This window comes from Eumetopias jubatus, unplaced genomic scaffold (genome assembly GCF_037043125.1).
Source record: "Eumetopias jubatus isolate StellerSeaLion01/CBP00866 unplaced genomic scaffold, mEumJub1_p1.0 scaffold_2, whole genome shotgun sequence".
Lineage (NCBI taxonomy): Eukaryota > Metazoa > Chordata > Mammalia > Carnivora > Otariidae > Eumetopias > Eumetopias jubatus.
This window is the reverse complement of record NW_028274808.1, coordinates 130,794,098-130,815,859: the sequence shown is the minus strand read 5'-3', so window position 1 is coordinate 130,815,859 and position 21,762 is coordinate 130,794,098. Positions and strand designations below refer to the sequence as shown.

General features: G+C 42.1%; 1 protein-coding gene across 1 annotated transcript in view; it reads right to left on the bottom strand.

Moving 5' to 3' along the window:
* Window positions 1-1,288: 1,288 nt before the first annotated feature.
* Window positions 1,289-21,762, bottom strand: part of LOC114220139 (protein FAM13A) — a 103,587-nt gene continuing 83,113 nt past the window's right edge. Inside the window, exons 14-18 of the mRNA XM_088021109.1 lie at window positions 16,014-16,109; window positions 14,067-14,150; window positions 8,874-9,070; window positions 8,189-8,290; window positions 1,289-5,861 (exon numbers count right to left, since the gene is read on the bottom strand). Of these exons, the coding sequence (XP_087877235.1) occupies window positions 5,735-5,861; window positions 8,189-8,290; window positions 8,874-9,070; window positions 14,067-14,150; window positions 16,014-16,109 (606 nt within the window). The 3' untranslated portion in view covers window positions 1,289-5,734. The remainder of the gene's footprint in view (window positions 5,862-8,188; window positions 8,291-8,873; window positions 9,071-14,066; window positions 14,151-16,013; window positions 16,110-21,762) is intronic.

The window sequence follows — 21,762 nt, the reverse complement described above, 5'->3', positions numbered from 1 at the left end:
TCCTGGTGTCAGTACTAGGATTTCTCAAAGCTTTTTTTTTTAAATTTCAGGTTTTATATTTTTAATGTTCGCTTTTGTCACTTTGTGCCTATATAACATGTGCAGTTTAAGGAGTACCTGCCCGCCCAGCCATCACGGGGGTGTGTTCTGAGCTGCGAGCTGGGGCAGGGGCTTCTGCTAACCTTACTCTGGAGGCTGCAAGCACCAGCGCCTGGCCTGTGGCAGGAGCCACAGAGGGAGACATGCTCCCTTTAAACTGAAATGTGCCTTTTCTTCCGAGTCACAGTTCTCTGCTGGCCTTATTAGCTTCAGAGTCATAAGTGGCTAATGTATTTACTATAATGGCCTTAGACACTTTGGAAATAAGCAATAAACAAGTTTTTTTTTTTTTTTTTTTTGGCTTAATGCCTTTATTTCTGCACCCCTTCAGCCCCTTCTATGAATCCTTATTTTTATTTTTTTAAGTGCTTAATTAGTTTTCACACATGTATACGTCCGTGAACCCATCACCCCATTAAAATAGTGAATGTATGCATCCACTCTCCTTGTGCCTTTTTTCTAATCCTTCCATCCCGAATCCATCAATCTACTTTGTCAGTATGGATTACTTTGCATTTTCTTAAAAGATTTTATTTATTTATTTGACATTGAGAGAGACAGCGAGAGAGGGAATACAAGCAGGGGGAGTGGGAGAGGGAGAAGCAGGCTCCTTGTTGAGCAGGGAGCCTGACGTGGGACTCGATCCCAGGCCCCGGGACCATGAACCTGAGCTGAAGGCAGACGCTTAATGACTGAGCCACCCAGGCGCCCCAAGATTTTATTTATTTGACAGAGAGAGACACAGCGAGAGAGGGAACACAAGCAGGGGGAGTGGGAGAGGGAGAAACAGGCTTCCTGCAGAGCAGGGAGCCCGATGCGGGGCTTGAGATCCCAGGACCCTGAGATCATGACCTGAGCCGAAGGCAGACACTTAACGACTGAGCCACCCAGGCGTCCCAAGCATTTTTTTTTTTTTTTTTTTTTTAAGGCAGCTGAGCCTACAGCACAAGCCCATTTTTCTACCTAGAACCATGGGCATGCCTAATCTGTAATGAGTTTGCTTCACCCTCCAGTGACCTCTTTGGAGACAGAATAACAAAAACTTAATCCTCATGAGGCTGCTAGGGAGCTCAGGGAACAGCAGTGATTCCTTACCTAAAGGAGAGGTCAGACCCCACAGGCAGCTCAGTCCTGACTCTGTCAAAAATTTCCCAACATTCACAGTTAAAAACATTTTATTTACGTTTATACAAAATACAGTCAGTCATGTACAGAAATGTACACAACATTTTTCATTCAGTTTACATTTTAAAAAAGGACAACTGTAATTTCAAATGTGTTCTGCTTACATGTCGTGTAAACATTGTTCTGGGCCCATATTAACTGAAACTGTATCTACTCTTGGAGATTTTCAGGACAGTATGTATAGGTGCTTTCAGACTGAGAAGCGGATCTGCCACACTGATTTCTCGATTTCTCGAGCCATGCGCATGAGCACAACAGGGTGGATTCCAGGCAGAATGAGAGTCTCTGGAGACAAAACTGCAACGTCTCAGCCATAGGAACTTGGAGATGTACATATTTCATTTTACACACACGTTTGTGTCGATCTGTAATGATCTCAGCTGATGTCCACACTCCTATTATGAAGGATCACAGGAGAGGAATGCAGATGCCCACAGGGGCACAACTGGCCAGCGCCACCACGCCGCGCCTGCCACACACGTCACTCTTGTTAGGAGCTTGCCGCGCAGCCCATGTGAAGTGTTAGGATGCATAATCTGAATAAACATCTGAAAATACGTTTGGCTAGTCTTAGGACAAAATGTACTCTTCAGTACATTTTGGGGTCAAGTGGAGAAAAAATAGAAGGGAATAAAAGGAAAGAAAGCACATTGTGAGTTCCGCCACACATACGAGCTTCACACTTGAGTACGGTTTTGTCTCCCCCTATTGATGTACCCAAGTGGATACAGAAAAAGAACATAAAGGAGGTGTTGGTCTTGGTGCAGAAACCACCTCTCCCCACTGAGGGGTGAAAAAAACCCTCCAGGAAGCAGTGTGTCGGGAAGATCCCTCTTGAATGCAAGACAGAATTTAGACTACAGCCAATGTTTCATAAGGCTATTGACAGTTTATGGCATTCGACTGTAAATATACCATCAAAAGTAGTAAGGTTAAGAAAAGTGGCAGCTGCACTATCAGATTAAGAATCTCTTTTAAACGCTTAATCAACAAACTGAAATCTGATTTTTCTTGTAGATCTGACCAGTTCTGTATACTGGGCCCAGTTCTGTCTGCTGAAAAATAGGAAGTTCCAGAAAGAACCAACGTAATTGGTACCACGGCGGCCCCTTTTATAAACCTAAATAGTCACCTTATTAGGAATTCCAAGCTCAACCACATTCACAAATGCTCAGCCCTCAGGGGCTCCAAAACTGCTCGCCTCAGGACAGCTCAGTGCAATATTTATGATTTCAACACAGCCTTGCGACATTTGTCCCGGGCTAGAAATGCCACACCTGGGAGCAGGCGCACCCTGCAACAGCCTCTTCTGCCACCACGCAAGCATTGCATCAGAAGGAGACGTAGCAAAAATTACACTAACATTACAAATAGAGACATGGCTGATCCCCGCCTAGGCAATGAATAATTAGCTTTTGACTTCAAACTGGCAACTAGAGGGAAGAAATCTAATTTTTAGCTCTCGATGCATTATAGCTAGCAATTAAATAAAATCAGTTCTCCAGTTTGAAATTTGGTTTGGTCTTCCATTGAAATTTCCCCTGAATTCAGGGAGATCACTGAGGTGGTGTGAGCTTGCTTCTACAGGTACAAGACAGATCAGCTGTCTGAAAAACTTCTAAGCAGGCCCTTCTCCTAAACCTTGCACATACATGTCTGAAAAGCGAAATTCAAACTGAATGATTCAGAAATGAAATGCAGTAATGATACCATACCGACTGAACGTAAACATCTATTTCAATGTTTACTCCAGACTGAACACACAAAAAGCAAATGCTTGTGAAAATTACAAGCCTCTGCTATTTCTAATTCTTACAGTCATGCAATCAAGTTTATTCATGCTTTACCTTTACTTATCATTGTTATTAAATAACCCCTGACATTTACTTTGTTGGCGTGTGCTAATAAACACACACACATTCCCAAGAGAGCAAAGGAAAAACCCCAGTCCAGAGTATTCTGTGTGAAGCCAATTAAGATGCTGCCTCTAGGGCCCCAAGACCCTGGGCTGCAGAAATGGTTGCTGTGGAAACAAATTTGCCTCAGCATTTCTGGCAGAGCCGGAACCTACCGCCATGGCTTCAAATAGGATTGAGTGTAAACAGGGCTTTTCCGCCCTTAATCTGGGCACCATTCTGTGAAGTTAATATAGATGAGAAATTACAAAGGAGAACACGACATTCCATATGCAGTTTATTTGACTGTAACCTGGTGTTTTCTTTTATTCAATCATACAAATTGGAATGGAGAGTCCTGGATAAATCTTTTACTTAATTTACCTTTGGCAGAAACAACAGATTTCAAACATTTAGTAGCTCCTCATTTATATAGCATTTTTTCTTTTAAAATTCTGTAGCATATTAGTATTTTCAAAACAATACTCTTAAACAGATGTGCTTTAAAGGTTAACTGGTAATGATTTGATTTATATTATAGCTTATTTAAGAGAATACTCAAAAGGGACAGACTAGACATGTATTTCTTTTAAAAAATACAATTTTTGGTCATGTGAATGATTCATGTTCAGATTTCAAAAATAGAAAACGTCCTAAAGTGCTTCATTTTATTTATAATATAACTCCTCGAAATTATAGTGATCTGCAATGTAAACAGTAGAGCAAAGAATACCAAACTATATACTCATGTACATTTAAATCTGTAGGATTACGTACCGTCTTCAAATGTGTGGATTAACACAGGGGACTTCCAACACACAGCTCATGCTTCTATATGATTATTTTTAAGAGCAAACTTAAAGGTATTCTTTTCCCCTGACTTAGAACAATTTTCAACTGACAGCTTCTACCTCACTTCAGCAATGGAAAACACTGCTAGAAATCCAATCTGGCCAGTTTCTCAAGAACCCATTTCAAAACTGGCAACTGGTCAGTAGAGTTTAATGTTCTCTTTCCTCTTCTTATCAAACCAAACCAAATGGTACCCTTTAAGAAGGCAACTCTCAAAACCTATGGGAGGGCAGCCTTGCTCTCCTGCTCATCCTGCGACATGATCTTCAAAAGGCAGAGCCTGCTGAGATGTTTTCTCTTGGCAGTCGGTGGCCGGTGTGCAGACACTTGAGCTGCATCCCACAAAGCGCAAACCCACAAAGCTCCACCCCACAAAGTGCCAACAGAGGCCTTGGACGGACAGGCAGAAACAGAGTTCACTTTCCTCGATGTAGACACAGAAGGTGAAAAAGTAACAGCAAATCACAAGGGGACATCAGCACAGTAAAGAGATGAATGATTTGGTGTTTTAAATTCCCTGGTCTTCCCAAAAGGTCTAATATAGACAGCTTTGCAACACAGTCTCTGAAAAAATTATAATCCTAAGTGACCCCACACCAATATTTTTCTCTTTATACATGATCTTGAAAACAGTGTGATTTAGATTCCACCTTGGACTGAGTTCTGAGGGCTACAGTTACCCCTCAGTTAGGGGATTTAGTGCAGGTTTACTTTAAAAAAATTTTTTTTAAACTCTGGTAAGTACTCAGAAGGCTTAGAACACAGGCTCTCTCTCTCTCTCTCTCTCTCTCTCTCATGATCCTCAACACTTAAGCTAAGAATTAAGCAAGATCCTTTATGTTTGGCTAGAGCCAAAGTGAAACCAAGCCCCATACAGGACGCCATAGCATACTGGTCTTGCTTAGTGTTGGATGCGAAAATCTGAGACTGATCAAGTGCAATCCATGTTCAGGAAGGAATTTTCCAGGCTCTTCACCCTGTTGTCTGATTTAAAAATCAGCACGAATATAGCTATATTCCCTCTGTCCTCTGCAGATGATCCAGTCCTGGTCAAGAATCAAAATTCTTCGTCAGCCGAGGAAGTCTTGAAGCAACACACCAACAAACAGGTGATCGCGCCACCGTGCTGGGCTGACGCGGCTTCCGTCTACCTGAGAACTGAAGGGGGACAATTCACGCGAGCGGGGAAAGGTCATGAGAATGGCCAAGGCAGCAAACAGGGCTCCGGCACACGTTCCCATTTTACTGGGTGCCAAGAGAACTTGGACCTGCATAGCAAGTTCGCTCTCCAGAGGGAAGTCCTGAGCTGGGTTGTATCCCAGTTAGACAGGTTTCTCAGTCATCCAGGGAAGAACAGTGTATATTCTCTGTAGATGAGTGTGTCTCCACGTAGTGATTCATCACCGCCAGCGTTAGTGAAGCTTCCCCTAGGGTCTACGTGTGCCTGCGGGATCTTGACTTCCCCTTACAAAATTCTTAAATCAAAGCAGGTTGCCCTCTTCCATCCAGGCAGTTTCTGAGGCCGGCGATGGAAACTGGAGCGGATCCCAAAGGCCTGGAGGCAGAAGGGCTACATGCTTTGCAGGTCCACCTCCAATGCTGCCTTCCACTTTGTGCAGAGCTGCTCTTTACTAGGGGAGACAGGTGGTAAGTTCAGCCTGCACCTTCAGCAGCCCCCTCTGTTCGGGCTGGGGCTGCCCCCCTCACATGGACTTGGAATCAGTGTCTCTCTTGCTGATGAGCACCTCCAAGAGCCTTAGTTTTGCCTTTATGTGCTTATATTCGTTGTATTCTTCAGCCATGGGAGTGCGGTCTTCCTTCTGGACATTTCTGTTGGAAACAAAGGGAAAGGGGGCTGAGGATCATTGGCTGTCTCTCCTAGATGATACTGTTCATCAGGTGAATTATCATCATGTAGAAACTCTGCAGTTTATCAACCTGTAGAATTGGTGTTCCCAAGTGTCACTTGGTATCAAGACTGAAGCTGGGTTTAGACAAGCAGTGAAAGATCTCTTCCCCCAGAAGCCACCATGAAACTGAATTTTTAGAGTTAATCTGGCATCCTGTAGAATGGTATGAAGGACTAAAAACTGTAGAAGTTTTTTCTCCCTGCTGCTGGTATGTATGAATGCACATTAAGAGTCTCCATAGACTGAAATCCTTTATTTACTCTTAATGCATTTTCACTTTTATATATTTCATCTAATGAACCATTAAGTTTCTAATTAGCAATTGGCATACCCATAATTTATAGGTTTAAAAAAACAGAGTTAATATCCTACTTACTATAAAATTAGTCTTGGAATTCAGCAATTGGATCACATAATACTAATAGGCCTTTATAGTTTACTGAGTCATTTTATATGCATACTTTTTATATGTGCAAGTATTAATCGAGGGCTTATTACAGGTCAAGCACTGTGCTAAGAACTCTGTCCCCACGGCCTGGTATAACCCTCACGAGGACATGATGAAATGGTGTTACTGTCTACATTCTCAACCACTGTGCAGTGCAGTCCTGCTTCTCATTTCACTTTGAAATGCGCATGTCAAACATGCAAATACCAGGCTTCCTTTTCTTTTTATTAAAGAGAAAATATAGGAAAGGGGATAGCATGGGGCTTATTTAATTTTGTTCAATGAACGAAAAAAAAGATTTTATTCATGCCCTTGCCTTGTTCAAGTAAAGGGTGCTAGATGGCTTCTCAGTGCAGGGTCGTGAAGGGAAAAGCAATCTGATAGTTGCCCTCACCTTGCTCTTCAAGGGACTTCACTCTCCTCAGATACGAAATAAGGGGACCAGATTTAGTGATGTCTGAAGTCAGAGTTTTAAACTTGTATGATGAGGCACCTGGCTGACTCAGTTGGAAGAGCATGTGACTCTTAATCTTGGGGTCGTGAGTTTGAGCCCCATGATGGGTGTAGAGATTACTTAAATAAAAACTTAAAAAAAACCCAAAAAACCCAACCTTGCATGATGATTATAAATTCCCATAAGATATCCTTTCTTAAAACTTGTGAAGTTTACATCATTTTATATAGTTCCTCATGTACAAGATATCTGTGCATCAAGTGACTACAATTATACAGAAAAAAGATAGACAAACCAAGAATATGTTTAGAAAGAAGAATGGATTGGAACAGACAATAATCCTGTTTTGTCTTTATTATTCTTATTTTGCGTATTATTTCTTTTGTCTGCCTATTGATATTTTCTAAATAGCCTACAATGCATGGAGAAAGAAAAGCAAATATGTAGGTATAAAAATTCATAAATCTTAAGAAAGTCACTGTAAGACAGATCCAAATTAGGGATGCTAAAAAATAAATTTATATAATAATTGAAATAAACTGGAACACAACACATTTTAAATGCTAAAGTTAATGTTTATGGGGCTTTTATTTCCCAATACTTTTGAGAAGTATGAAAAGGGGATCTTTTAAAGAGAAACTATATTTACACCATTTAAATAATTTGGATTAAAATAAAATTATTTTGAAGTGTTAAAACTCAACTCCAACTTAAGAGATGCACATCTCTTCCCTGTCTTGCCCTTGGCTCATGCTGCAAACTGGTATGAACTGTGTGCGGTCCCCAGCAAACAGGGGATACCTGCTGTTCCTTAGCATGATATTCTATGAGGCTGATTACCTCCTGTCTTGAAACTCACTCAAGAAAGGCACCCTGTCAATCGTGTGGACTTACTGCTTCTTGCACATTTTTCATTCAAACTTGACAACGATCACCTTTGCTTTTAAAATAAGCCTAAAAACACCAAGATTTAAAGTTGCCCTTTCCTTATTTCTCCCTCTGGCCTATTAAGACAACTCCCCCACCCCAAACCAAAACCAAAACGCAGTGCTATCAGCTGGAAACGTAGCTTCAAGCTGCTCATTTGAGATTAGAATTTGAGGTGACAGGTTAGTTGTATAAATGTTAGCTGAATTTACATCAGTCTCGGAGACTATCCCAGGAACATTTCTTGCTGAAGGACCACACAAACCTCCCCATCCCACAGTGAACCTCCAAGGGACTAGGCTACAGGCAGGATGCAGGGGGCTTCCCACTTGGGAGGCACCGCAGAGATCTGATAGGAAAAAAAGAGGGGTGTGTGTGTGGAGGGGGCAGGAGGTAGGGCAAGGAAAACAGGCGCTACCTTCCATTTTGTCTGAAAAAATTGTCTTCAAAATCACGCAGTTTCTTTCGAATCCTTTTCTTTTCTTCTCTCATTTCCTGAAGGTGTTCCAAGAGTTCTGGTCTGAGAAGGGCAGACAAATTTTAAGAAAATTGGGTTAAATCGAATTGTTATAAATACAATGAATGTGCAACTCGACAGGGTTGTGGAGACAGGGGGCAGCGTGTAAACGTAATAGCTGTTGAGGGAGCTGAGGGACAGCAGAAATGGAGGTTTTCCATCCTCTGAATGCCAACCATCCCGACGAGGGGTACAGCTCCCCAGGCTCCCGCAAAGCGCCTGCTACTTATGAATCCTTAGGGCTTGTAGAATCCCATGGCACTTTATCGTATTTTGCTTTGAAAGAAAGAGGACTTTGGAGCTTGGTACGTGTCAAATGAAGCGCTGTGGAGTACAGAACCACTCAACGCCATCGTAGAGCCCTGGCTGTTCCTGCGAGATCTCACGTGGTCCCTCCAGCAACGGGATGGAGAATATAAAACACGGAGCCAGAAGCCAAAAAAAAGGTCACTGTTCTATCCACACGGATGTCCCCCAGCTAAGTCACCAGTGTTCTGCCAGACAACTTATTTAAATAGAAAGGCTAAAATATTTAAGAACGGTATTTTCACCAAAACATTTCAACACCGCCGCCGAAATGACCTACATTGAAGCGGCATGGAGGTTGGAGAGCCCAGTGTCCTGGCTGCATTTTGACGGTATTTTATCATCCATTGGGGAAATAAACCCATCAGCATCATCTTCAAATTGGTCCAGGAAGCAGCGGGCACTGAAATCGGTCTTCAGAGTGACCGTGAAGTCCGGCTTCATGTTGCTATCGTCCTCTGAACCCTCATCTTCTTCCTGGAGAGGCACAGCAACCCCGATACAAACCCAGTTACTTTTCCTGGCACTCTTACATTGTAAGTGGCAGGTAACGGTCACTTAGTTATCCACACACCATATGATTTCTTCTGTATCTACACTTAGCAACACATATGTATATTATATCGATATCTAATTGAATATCTATATGAACACAGTAAATAACACCAACATTAAACACAGCTACTCAGTAGGGGCAAAACCCATAACACTATAAAAAAGTTAATGTACAGCACAATGAACAATTGTCAAAACTGAAGGTATGACGGAACCACCATTATAATTTATACCCAAAATCAACTGAATCCCAAAAGAGTCTCAAAATTCCCAGCTCTGGAATAACACATAACAAAATCCACCACCAGCCATCAGCACTTTAGGGACTCCATTAGTTGTGGACCTCGGAAAGTATTTTTTATTAAGCTGTCAACACCTTCAGAAATTGAACAATACAGCCTTTCTATTTAAGAGTTTTGATTATAAAATATTTTGTGGTTCCTGATGCACAGAATTTTAGGAAAGTTTTGAGAGGATCAAAACATTTATGTTCCCATGATTGGAATCCTAACACTCTTTTAAGTTTTTTTCAAGGAACTTCCAAGGGCCACGGCTGTATTTTTCAGCATCCAAGATTCTAAGAAAAGCATGATATTTTCTGTCTTGCCAATGCAATTAGAAAAACAATGAAGCCAAATTAGAGTTCCTTAGTGCCAATTTAAGTCTAAGGATGAAATCATACCAGTCTGAATGGAAGATTTTAAAAGAAGCAATTTACTGCCAAGATGTACAGTCAGACCAGACAAGAATCTCCTAATAACTGAAAAATTTAAAAAGTGGTTCGGAGCACAGCTACATGAACAACAGCAAGTGTAATATCAGTTGAAGTGCCTCCAGTGCCAAGGCGGCAACACATTAGTCTCAGGAGGCAGGTGCAGGCACCACTGGTGGTCAAGGTACAAGTATGCAAACTGCCTGCAGGGGGTTTTCTTACCATAAAGTTTGCTATGTTTATAATGGTGTTTATAATGGCCTCTGATGAGAAATAATGTGGATAAACAAATAAACAAGCAGGCAAAGCAAAACAAAACAAAGGACCAGTACAAAACTATGATGAAAGTACTGCTCTGAAGGCACAAAGACAAAATTGGTGAAAACTAGGTGGCTTTTCCAGATTCTCTCTGCTGTGACTTCAGATCTTCCGTCTCTTTGCTTGGAATAAATGCCTCATGGTTAATTTTTAAAAACTGAAATTATTAAAGACATTTTTAAATGTATAGAATAAAAGTGACTTTTAAATTAGTAATTTAGAAGTTTCTCTCTTTTTTTTTTTTGGTAAAAGGAAGTAACAATTCCCACCCTCTGTAGTTTTTAGAAGGATTGCTTGAGATGAGGTATGTACCTGAGAAACGCTCCAGATCAACCTTCTGCCCCCCGATTCCTGCCGCCACCCCCCCGGATGAGGAAGACCGGTAGAACCATCTGACCATAAACTCCGTGGAGGCAGGGATTTGGGCCTATCTGTTCACTGTTGTTCCCAGAGCTTAGCCAACGCCTGCATATAGTAGGTGCTTAATTAACGTCTGTCAAACAGTCCAGTAATCGAGTTTTAAAAGAAAAATACAGATTACTAGAAGAGAGTATTACAGCCCAAGACAGATAAGAAATAAAGTCAGGTGTCTAGGCCTAATCAGTTACATCCCAAGGTCTTAAGGGAACTTAAAAATGTGAGAATGTGTCTTGTCCACAGTGACAACTCAATGTATTTAAAGATGAGGCTAAACAAAACTATTCTCAGCAAGTGGTAAAAAGTCATAGAAAAAAAAAAAGAAATGATAAACTATATCTTCAAATTATATGACCATCAAGTTGTTGTGGATATTGGGTAGATTCTCGAAGGAATGAACACATAGATAATATATGAACAATTGAAAAAGAGTCCACGATCAACAGTGACTAACAATGGCTCTCTTAAAACAAATGATGGAAACAAACCATTTTTCCTTTTTTGATAGGATTGGCATAATATCTGGATTTCAACAATTAATGAGGGGAGCTGATCTATGAAAGGAAGCTGATGGAGCGCCTGGCTGTCTTAGTTGGAACATGTGACTCTTGGTCTCGGAGTTTTGAGTTCAAGCCCCATGTTCGATGTAGAGATTACTTAAAAAATAAAATCTTCAAACAAACAAAAGAAAAGAAAGCTGATTGTGAAAATCTGTGCGGGGTGGTGATGCAATAGTGATGTGAATCTGAAGGGAAGTCTATAGCAGGTTCTTTACCTGACCCAGTCTTACTCAATATTTATCGATCACTTGGATAAAAGACACAAAAGGCATATTCACAAAATGCATAGATCATACAAAGTAGGTACGGATATTTGTTATGTTGGAATACAAAAATCTAGATTTCATCAGTTTCATGGGGCTGGAATAGAAGTGTGACAAAAAATTCCAGGTCCTACAATTTAGGTTAGAAAAAATAGTTGGACATAGATGACAAGCAATCCACGGAAAGGGAAGTGAGGGGTTGCATCAGTCAGCAGTGAGATGGGGCCATGGGGAGTGGTTCTCACCCGGGGCGATGCTGACCCTAGCAGACCTTTGGCAAGGTCCGGAGACAGGTTTGGTCACCACAGCTGGGAAGGGGTGGTTGTCGGGCACAACTGGCATCTAGAGCCCCCAACGACAGCAAGCTGTTTGGCCCAAGATGTCTACAGTGTGGAAGCTGGACGTGTGCTGCCCTAGAAGAGAAGAGTGAACTCACAACACAGAGACAGTCACGTAGGCACAGACTTGTTGAACAAAGGGCCCTGGTCGTCCAGATAAAGATCAGGACCAGTCCTTGGTCCACTATCTACCTTGCTGGTGAAGTCCTCTCTGGGTATCAGTGTATCAGAGGGATATAGATAGACTGGTGTGATTAGAGCAGAACCATGAGGCTGCACTGGTCTGGGACCAATATCGCATGAGGAATAGGAAGAAGAACCCGGAGAACAAACTTCCACAGGCTGTGGGTGAGAGTGGACAGGGCAGGTGACTGTAAGGTATGAAGGGCTCTCAAGGAAGCAGCAGTTACGCTCACTCCATGTTGTTCCAAGAGGCAACACTAAGCCTATTATGTAGAAAGCAATACATTAGTAATAACTACGAATATTGTAATTTTAAATTATCTTTATACTTATCAAACTTATACATTCTGAAACTGCATATTATGTAATTATTGTCTCTTAGTATTCTCATAATGATAATGATAAAACTAGTAATATAAGTTTTTAGTTCCTATTGATGCTTAGCCCATGGAATGAATGACCTTCTCCATTGCCATAAACTTTTCAAGCTTGAGGATAGAATCACTTCTTAGGGATAGTGTGTCTATTCTGTCAGGTATGTTTTAAAGGAAATTCTTATGTTGGATAGGAGAATTGACTAGACTATCTCTAGGATTTGGGGGCTGGAAGATCTAGGGCTTCAGAACCTGGCTGGTTCTATTTCACACACAGCTGGTTTCCTACCATAAGCATTTATTTCTAAAGATTTTATTTATTTATTTGAGAGAAAGAATGAGAGAGAGAGAGCACATGAGAGGGGGGAGGGTCAGAGGGAGAAGCAGACTCCCTGCCGAGCAGGGAGCCTGATGCGGGACTCGATCCCAGGACTCCAGGATCATGACCTGAGCTGAAGGCAGTCACTTAACCAACTGAGCCACCCAGGCACCCATCCTACCATAAGCATTTAAAACCAGGGGTGGCTTTTAAGGAAACCACCTTGATACAATCTTCTGATCTGTACCCACATCAAGTTCTAAATTGTATCAGAATTGCCAAGAATTAGTACAGTCCAAACACATGCTAATAAGCCCGGCCAGTTGGAACAAAATGAACTAAAAGACAACACTGTTTACAAAAGCAATGTAAGCATTGCAAAATTATCTGAAATTCTGACCACCACGTGAGCCAGAAGAAGAGCCCTGGCCAAAATATACTTGTGAAAAAAATAAACTGAGCCGAACAAGATTTGGAAGAATGCCCTCTTTTAAAAAGTGCATCATTAAATATATCTTCCATTCGTTTAATAAGGCAATTATTTATTGTCATATTTTGGATGTGTTAAAGAACACATTTTTATCTAGTAACAGTTCTATTGCATGCTTCTAAGAGAAATGCTCATTTTCAATACACACAATTGCCCAAATTTCTTCAATTACGGTGACTTCATTCTCGTGTGGAATTACCAGCCAAAATTTGTCTTCTTTCATCAACATCCAGTCTTATTATAAGAAAATAGCTCCAATTTTTAAAATATAATAGAGCATATTTGCCTAATTGTTATGTCTAGAGCATTTTTATAAAACAAGTTCTAGGTAAAATAATACGAACAGTGAGTGTAATCATTGCCTAATACCTTAAAATTAGGTATATGAAATATTGAAGGCCCCTAAGAACCAAGGAAAGGACAAGAATAAATAAGATCGAAGACCAGTCACAATGATGAGGACCAGGCAGGACAATGGAACAGTCCCCAACCGGTGTCCCTTGTGGGAATGAGGCCCTTGTGTTCTGCGATACCATTCCTAACTACAGTAGATAAATGACCACCCCAGGCTTAGGGCTTTCCCAGAAATACGAAAAGTGAAACAAACAAAAAAAATATGAAAAGGAAAACAAAACAAAAAAATATTGAGAACACCATCCGCCCTCGCCCAAATCCCTGAAAGCAAAATGAAAACAAAACAAACAAGAAGTCACAAAAAAGCAGGGGAATGAGATGAAACCGAGGAGATCGGCTTGGCCCTCACATCAGTAAGAGGGGACCGTTGGTGGTTGGTTAGGAGCAGCTGATGATTTTGAGGGCACAGCATGGGAAACCAGCACCTGGGCCCCAGAGGGCCCCCCGCCCCGCCTGCATCCACAGGAGGAGGGGAGGCTGGGAGAGAATGGAAGCCAATTTGGGAGAGGTTAGCGGCGGGAGGTCTTCACCTTTATCTCCTTGAAGAAGGAAGCAGTTTCGCCCTCGATAATTGGCTGCAGCAAAGGGCTTCTCCGCTTGCTGGAGGGGGATCCCTGCGACAGGTGTGGACAAGATGGTTACATGGCGAACCCCTCTCCCCTGCCCTCCAGGCCTCTGCCTCCTCCAATGCCCTAGGATCCATCACTGACTTTGAACTATATACCTTCGCCCTTCCCCGCCAAACACTCCCAGGAAAACCAGGGGCAACCAAAGTTCTCGTCCAAGGTGCTGCTTCACTCCAGAGCCCACAGCCCCAAGCCAAGGAGGCCGCAGGAGAGCAAGAACAGCACATGAACATGCCAACCGAGCGCAGAAGGAGCCCGAGGAGAGGCACTGGCCTGCCCCCCCCCCCCCCGCCCCACCGATGACAGCAGAACGAGAACCCGGGAACCGTGAGAAAACTCAAGCATAACACCATAAGCTCCTCAGGAGATTCAGAGGTTGCGTGGCCTCCCTGCTGTACACTCTCCTTATTTAGGAACACTTGTTGAGCGGCACTCGGAGCTCGTAACTGGAGAAGGAAAGGATTGCTTAGACTGAATCCTTTCCTTGGTTAGTTTACTAATTTATTCTGCAAAAAATTTCTAGAGAAGTTGCTTTCTTCTAACACACCTGCCTGAAGTTTGGAACCTCCCTCATTCTGAGGGACAGATACACTGTTAAAAGAAATACAAAGATCATATTTTAGAAATAAACAAGGAGGGGCGCCTGGCTGGCTCCGTCGTTGGAGCATGCAGCTCTTGATCTCTGGGTTGTGAGTTTGAGCCCCATGTTAGGTGTAGAGATTGCTTAAAAAGAAAATCTTTTTTTTTTTTTTTTAAGATTTTATCTATTTATTTGAGAGAGTGAGAGAGCACAAGCAGGGGGACAGCAGAGGGAGCTGCAGAGGGAGAGGGAGAAGCAGACTCCCTGCTGAGCAGGGAACCTGACGCAGGGCTCGATCCCAGGACCCCGGGATCATGACCCTGAGCCAAAGGCAGATGCTTAACTGACTGAGCCACCCAGGCATCCCAAAAAGAAAATCTTAAAAAAAAAAAAAAAAAGAAAGAAAAAAACGAGATTTAAAGCAGGAACCGAAGAGCAGCAGCTAAGATGACATGCATCTTAATAACAACATAAAAGCAAGGCTGTGTCTGCTTATTAGAAAGTTTAAAAGTCAGCAGAGAAAGCCCCCAACGCTCCCAGAGAGAACAGCACTGGGCCAGAGGCAAAGGCTCCCCCAGGAGGTGGTGACAGGGCAGTAAGGCTCACTCACAAGCTGGGAGGAAATACTGGAATACGGGGGGAGGGCAAGTTGGCCAGTGCCTGAAGGCAAGCTGCTGGTCCCTACTCTGGACAAAATCAAAATTCAGAGGCCAGAAGCAGCTATGTGTTAGTCAGATGACGGTGGCCACTGAGAGCAGCCCCACAGGGACCAGCCTCCCTCCCTTTCCTTCCACCTTAGCTTCTCGATAGCCTTCAAAAAGAGGCGGCTCTCTGGAGCTCCTCAGAGGATCTCTTCCTGGATAGGATTCCCACCGGGGCTATCCGTCTCTTGGAGGGAGAGAGAGAACTTGGGACCGGACGGGCCTCTGGCCTGGAGGGGCCTGGAGAAAACACAGCCCCAGGGTGCTGGTGCTTGGTCTCTGAGGAGAGGGTGGGTCAGTGAGCCCAGCACAAGACAGAGGGGCGGATACGTCAAAGCACATTGCTCAAAAGAAAACAAAACTCTAGCTGCTTCAGATTTGCTTATTTGGGGCAACTGTAGTCTCAGAAGTCTTTGATACATTCTTCATTCCCCAAGCTTATGAGCCATAGATTCCTGACAGCTTCAACCATTACAGACTACTCTTCAGTGAGAAGGCAGGGCGGGGCTCTGTCAATAGAGCCAGGGCTCATCCCACAGGCAGTCAACCACAGAAAGGCGCTGTACTCACGATGATGGGTATGGTGTTGGCTCGGGACAGGATCTGCTTGACCAGCCGGTATCTGTCATACAGTGGCTTCATTACCTGACGTTCATTCTTGGTCACCTGAAAACAAGAGCATCAGAGCTAAGAAGCTGCCTCTGGTAGTCCCGCTATCAGCTGCTCAAGCATGCTCTGGGCCTGGAGGAAATACAGATGATTCAACTCCACTCTTGCCATTCTTGCAAAACTTATTTAAGCTGATAGTAGTAGTTAGTCAGTGAATGTTTAAAATATCTACTTCAACGGCAGATCTTGGGGAATCACTCCATCAGCAGTATTGCTTTTCCTAAATCAAAGCTATGACCATGACTGGTTCCCTGTTTAAAACTATCCAAAGTGATTTCCTATTTTCCAGATCCAGGAGAGAAGAAAGCATGTATTTCTGTGATAATACTGTGCGGCTCTGTAATCAGATTTTTTTTTTTTTTTAACAAGTCTTTCTCCCCCATGAAATTGTTTTGTTTTTAAGGACAAGATTCTGGCAAACAGTAGGTTTTCGAGAAACATCTGCTGATAGAGTGCATGGACGGACTCATGTCCAGTGCTTTAAAATCTGGCAGGATGCTCACAGACATATAAAGGACTGCGTCTACAGGCAGTGGGGAGGAATCAGGCCCAACTCCCTGGGATTGTACTAAAAGCCCTTCACCATCTGCTGCCTCTTCTCCTTCCTGTCATACCTCAAGCTCCAGAGATAAACCAGGTTGTCTCATACCTCTTTGCCTAGTTCCGTATGCCCTAGAATGGCCTCCTCTCTGCTCCTTGGTTTGGAAGATGCCAGATCATGAGCCACCTCCTCCCGTACAGGCTTCTTCCAACATCCCCCACTCTGAGAAACCTGCTCACACACCTCTGTGTCACCTACTGCAACCTGTGTATACTGCGTAACTTCACACATGCTTTGCTGGCGACGGAATGTGCGAGTCCCCTCCGACCTGGTCCCCCATGTGATGTTATCAGGCAGTGGGGGCTTTGGGAGGTGATTAGGTCACGGGGGTGGAGCCCTCATGAACAGGAGTAGTGCCCTTATAGAAGAGACCCCAGAGAGCTCCCTGGCCCCTTCTGCCATGTGAGGACAGTAAGAATATGGCTGTCTGGGAACCAGGAAAGGGCCCTCATCAGACACTGAATCCATCAGTGCCTTGATCTTGGACTTCCCAGCCTCCAGAACTGTGACAAATAAATGTCTGTTGTTTATAAGGCTCTTGTGTATGGTATTTTGTTATAGCAGCCCCAGTAGATGACACGTTTTATACTCTATAGTAACTATTTGTTGGCACATCTGTCTCCTCTTCAAGACTGTAAGCTCCTTGAGAGCAGGAGTATGTGTTTTTGTATCCCTGGAAACTATTTCAAAATGTGCCTGACATAATGGAAACATTCCATAGTATCTGTGGAGAGGATATTTCAAACATAAATATGTACGCCAAGGGTATAGGTATGCATGCATTTCCCTTCTTTACTTAAATGCCAAAAGAGATGAAGAGTCTTTGTTTCAAGTTTGCGGTTTGTCTTCTGCACTTTATTTCCACTGGGCACATAAGGCAAGAGTTACAGACGTAAGGAAGGGCAAATGGTATTATGGGCCTGTTGGGCCTTCAACTTTGCAGACAATTGTGGGTTATGCACGAATGGGTTATTCCTTTGTAACCTTTTATATTTGCCTTTCTCCAAGTGCTCAACAATAAGTGATCTTTGGACAAACTTCACGTGCCAGGAAGGATACTGCCATTATGCAGAAACATCCTGTGGACTTATTTTCTACGAACAGCAATAATAATAATCTTTTCTATTTCTTCCGAATATCACAATATTGAAAGGCAGATGGCATTTTCCTATGGCTAGCTACCATCTCAAAAGGAGTTTTAAAACTGGTATTTCATAGAAGATGACTGTCCAAAATGAAAGGGAACACAGGAATTATTTTATGTCAGAAAGACTGAGGATCAAACCATAGGTGTTACTACTAGACACGCCTACCGCAAAGGCTAACATGAGACAACAGATCGTGTCAAGCGTCAGCAAGAATGCTGAAGAACTGGAACTCTCTTTCACTGCTGCTTGTGGAACACTCTGGACAACAATTTGGCAGTTGTCCAACTAAAGCTGAGCATGTGATTCCTCAGTTCCACTCTTAAGTATAAAAAACAACAACAACCAAGTATGGCCGCTAGCTCACCAAAAGACACACCGAATAATGTTCACAGCAGCACTACTTTTAACCATAAACTGGAAACCACTCATATGCCCAGCAACAGAATGGGTATGTTGCCCAAACTGAATACTGCACAGTAATGAGGATGGATGGGCCACAGCTATAGGCAACACCATAAATTAATCTCACAAAAAGACAGCCAAGTAAAATAAGCCAGATACTACAGAATATGTACTATAAGATTCCACTTACATAAGTTCAGAAATAAGCAAAGAGAATTTACAGCTTTAGAGTCAAGATAATGGTTTTCCTTCATGGAGTGGAGGTCATGGTATTGACTGGAAGGGGACAAGGAGCAGGGCTTCTGGAGGACTGGCCACATTTATTTCTTGGTCTGGATGCTAATTACCTGGACTCGTTTACTTTGTGAAAATGCATCAAGATACATATTTACAATTTGCGCTTCTTTCTGTATTTAGGTTATACTTCAACAAGAGTTCAACAGCCGCAGGTAAGTCTGAGGAGTAGAAATGGAGTGACTTGTACAATTGCACGTGTGAAACGAGTCCTATTTAGGACGGGAACACATGGAAAACCTTTTTAAATACAAGATGTATCCATTAAATGTGTTGCAGATGAGGTTAAGGCACATCCTAATTGTCAACACATGACATGTGGTGATATTATTGTGCAAGATAAACAACTGATAGTTTAGTGACCAAAAGACATACGAAAAATAAAAATAATGAGGAGCTAGCATTTCCCCATTGTGGACTCGCATCCTATTATTTGTTGCTTGGCAGAAACATTTTTGGATTGTAGAAGGAGAGTCTGAATTTTAGAAGGAGACTTTGCTAGTAAAACCAGCCAGATGTGGCAAATTTGACAGAAGCCAGTTTCCTCTCTAATTCTTTGTTCAAATTTTCTAGTTGGAGCAGATGAAGAGGATCCTTGGTTTAATTATTTGGCTTATGACACTGATATTTAGATTTTCTACGAATTGCTCATGTTTTAAATTGATGATCCTCAGGAACTAATCACCTGTGAATGATTTGATAAAGTCCAGTTTCTGACTCTGGAGAGCTAAGCCCATCATAATTCCACCAAAGTTAACACTGGCATTTGATAGAAGTGTCTAAACACCAGAAATATTAAAGATCTTTAAGTCTGAAGGGTGGGAAAGAATTAACACTACTTGATTTACACCATAATTATTTTCATGATATATATCTGAAGCAAAGGCTTGGTGATACTAAAAGTTGATACAACTTTCACTCATCATAAAACCACATCACATGCAATTATCAGAACTGGATTTGTTAGTAGAGCCAAAATCTAACCAATAGTTCCATAAACAAAGCAGCGTCTTGGCTGAACTGTTAAAAAAAAAAAGGGTGAGCTGATATTAAATGGACCATGGGAAAACTGTTTGGAAGTTGCTGTCTCTTATTCTTGAGTCATTGGCTGCTCGGAGATTCTGTTATTGATGGAAAACAGGCCTTTGAATGAGCCAGTAAAATTCTCTGAGCCTCGATTTCCTGATTGGTAAACTGCAAAATTAATATTAGAAAATCTTTATGATCTATAGTTGCTTGGAAATGACCTTAGGCCAAGCATGTAATACATTGTATTTTCTATTACACTTTCACTCCTCTTGCCTCAAACCTTTACTAAATTTTCATTCAGGTGGTAGCTCTGAATGGTTTTCCAATGTGTGGGAATAGGCTTATTACTAAGATGTATTTTTGCACACAAGTCAGAACAACATAAAAACCTAGATGCTAACATCTAAAGGGCGAAGGCAGCACCTCCCATTCTGTCTTTGCTTTAAAAAAAAAAAAAGATTTTATCTATCATCTATCTATCTATCTATCTATCTATCTATCTATCTATCTATCTATCTAGAACACATGAGTGGGGGAAGGGAGAGAGGGAGAGACAGAATCTCAAGTAGACTCCATGCTGAGCATCATGACCTGAGCCGAAATCAAGAGTTGGACGCTTGACTGACTGAGCCACCCAGGCTCGCCGGTTTTTGTTTTTGGTTAAGGAAATCTTCAACGACTGATCTCTTACTATGCTATTTGGTTGCTCTGTAAAGTCTCAGATAATATTTCCAGGTACCAAGGGAACACCAGCCAATAATTAATCCACATTTAAATAGAGGAAAGTCTTGGACACAAATTACAAAGGACCAATTAGACGACCGCATTTGCCTGTCTTTATCTTTCGTGAGGGTTTTTGTCTTAGCCTCGAATAAAACTTCCTTACTGCAACACCCATCTGGACTCTGTTACCTGGACAGTGCTATACAGGTGAAAGAGAAAATGACTGATCCTTTTAATGTGAAGATAAAGATAGGATTAGAACCCTGGGCTATCAGAGCTAGAAAAGCCTTATTTTTTCATACGATGAAATGAAGCCCTGGAGAGGGTAATGATTTGCCCAAGGCAATAGATTTGTGTCAAGAACCCAGGTTCACGGACTCCCAGTTCAGTTTTCTTTCCATTCACAAATAAGACATGAAGTAAAGTAGGATCTTAACACAGTGAAGACATACTAGAAATGTCACAATGAAGCATTTTCTTCTAATAGGGTCTGACCACGTTGTCTTCTTAATGTAGAGAATTCTGCCTTCCAAGCACAGAGCTCTGCCTAGGTTGAGTTCTAGCTATAAACAGTAGCATGGAAGCACCATTTTGTGAGAAATTATGCCACAGGCAGACAAGAAACTATACAGCCTCAAAATCTTCTTAGAAAAACAAGTGGTTTGAGTTTGTGTGGAGGGGTACTCCTGAGTCATAAAACTACCAGCAGGAGAAGACAAATGAGATGGATTCTTATAACGACTGCATCTCGGCCCACCGACTCAGAAAGAGGTAACTCTCTCCTCTTTATTATCAGGTAAAAATAATAGACTGGGCAAAGATCAGATCATCCCAAATAGCAGAGAGCCAAAGGGCAGTATTTATTTAAGGCTTCAGAGTTTGCATTTAAATTTGAACAGAGTGTGTTCAGTGTCACATTAGTTCCCAAGATATTAAAACATAACATGAAAATATCCTGATAACGAAGAGACTCAGGAAGAAACCAGAAGCTCTGAGCAAGCAACCCATTCCTTCTACGTTCCCATCAAGGAGTGGTTTGTAATATGGTGACCTGCAGTTATGTGTTGTACTTTCTATGATCATCTTTTGATGAGATCTTTAAATGTTGAAAGGACGTGCTTTCTTAATAATTAGTAGGGATTTATGTGCCCCTGTGTAAATGAGTGTGTTTTGCTTTTCATTCACGTGTCACTCTGTGGAGTGCACTGTTAAAGCAAAACGCCTTGTTTAAAAAATGTACAAGAGCCCCACACAATGGCTTTGGTCTGCGATTCTGACAGTCAGTCACTCATTGTCCTTTCAAATCAGAATCTGTAGACTCAGCAAAAACCCATGAGCTTTGAGCACCTGCTTTTCTAAAAACAAACAAATAAACAAACAAAAGAGTGTTGCCCAAATGGTATTTACAGTTCAGGGTCCATGGCAACACCACAGACCTAAGAATGAAAAGTTT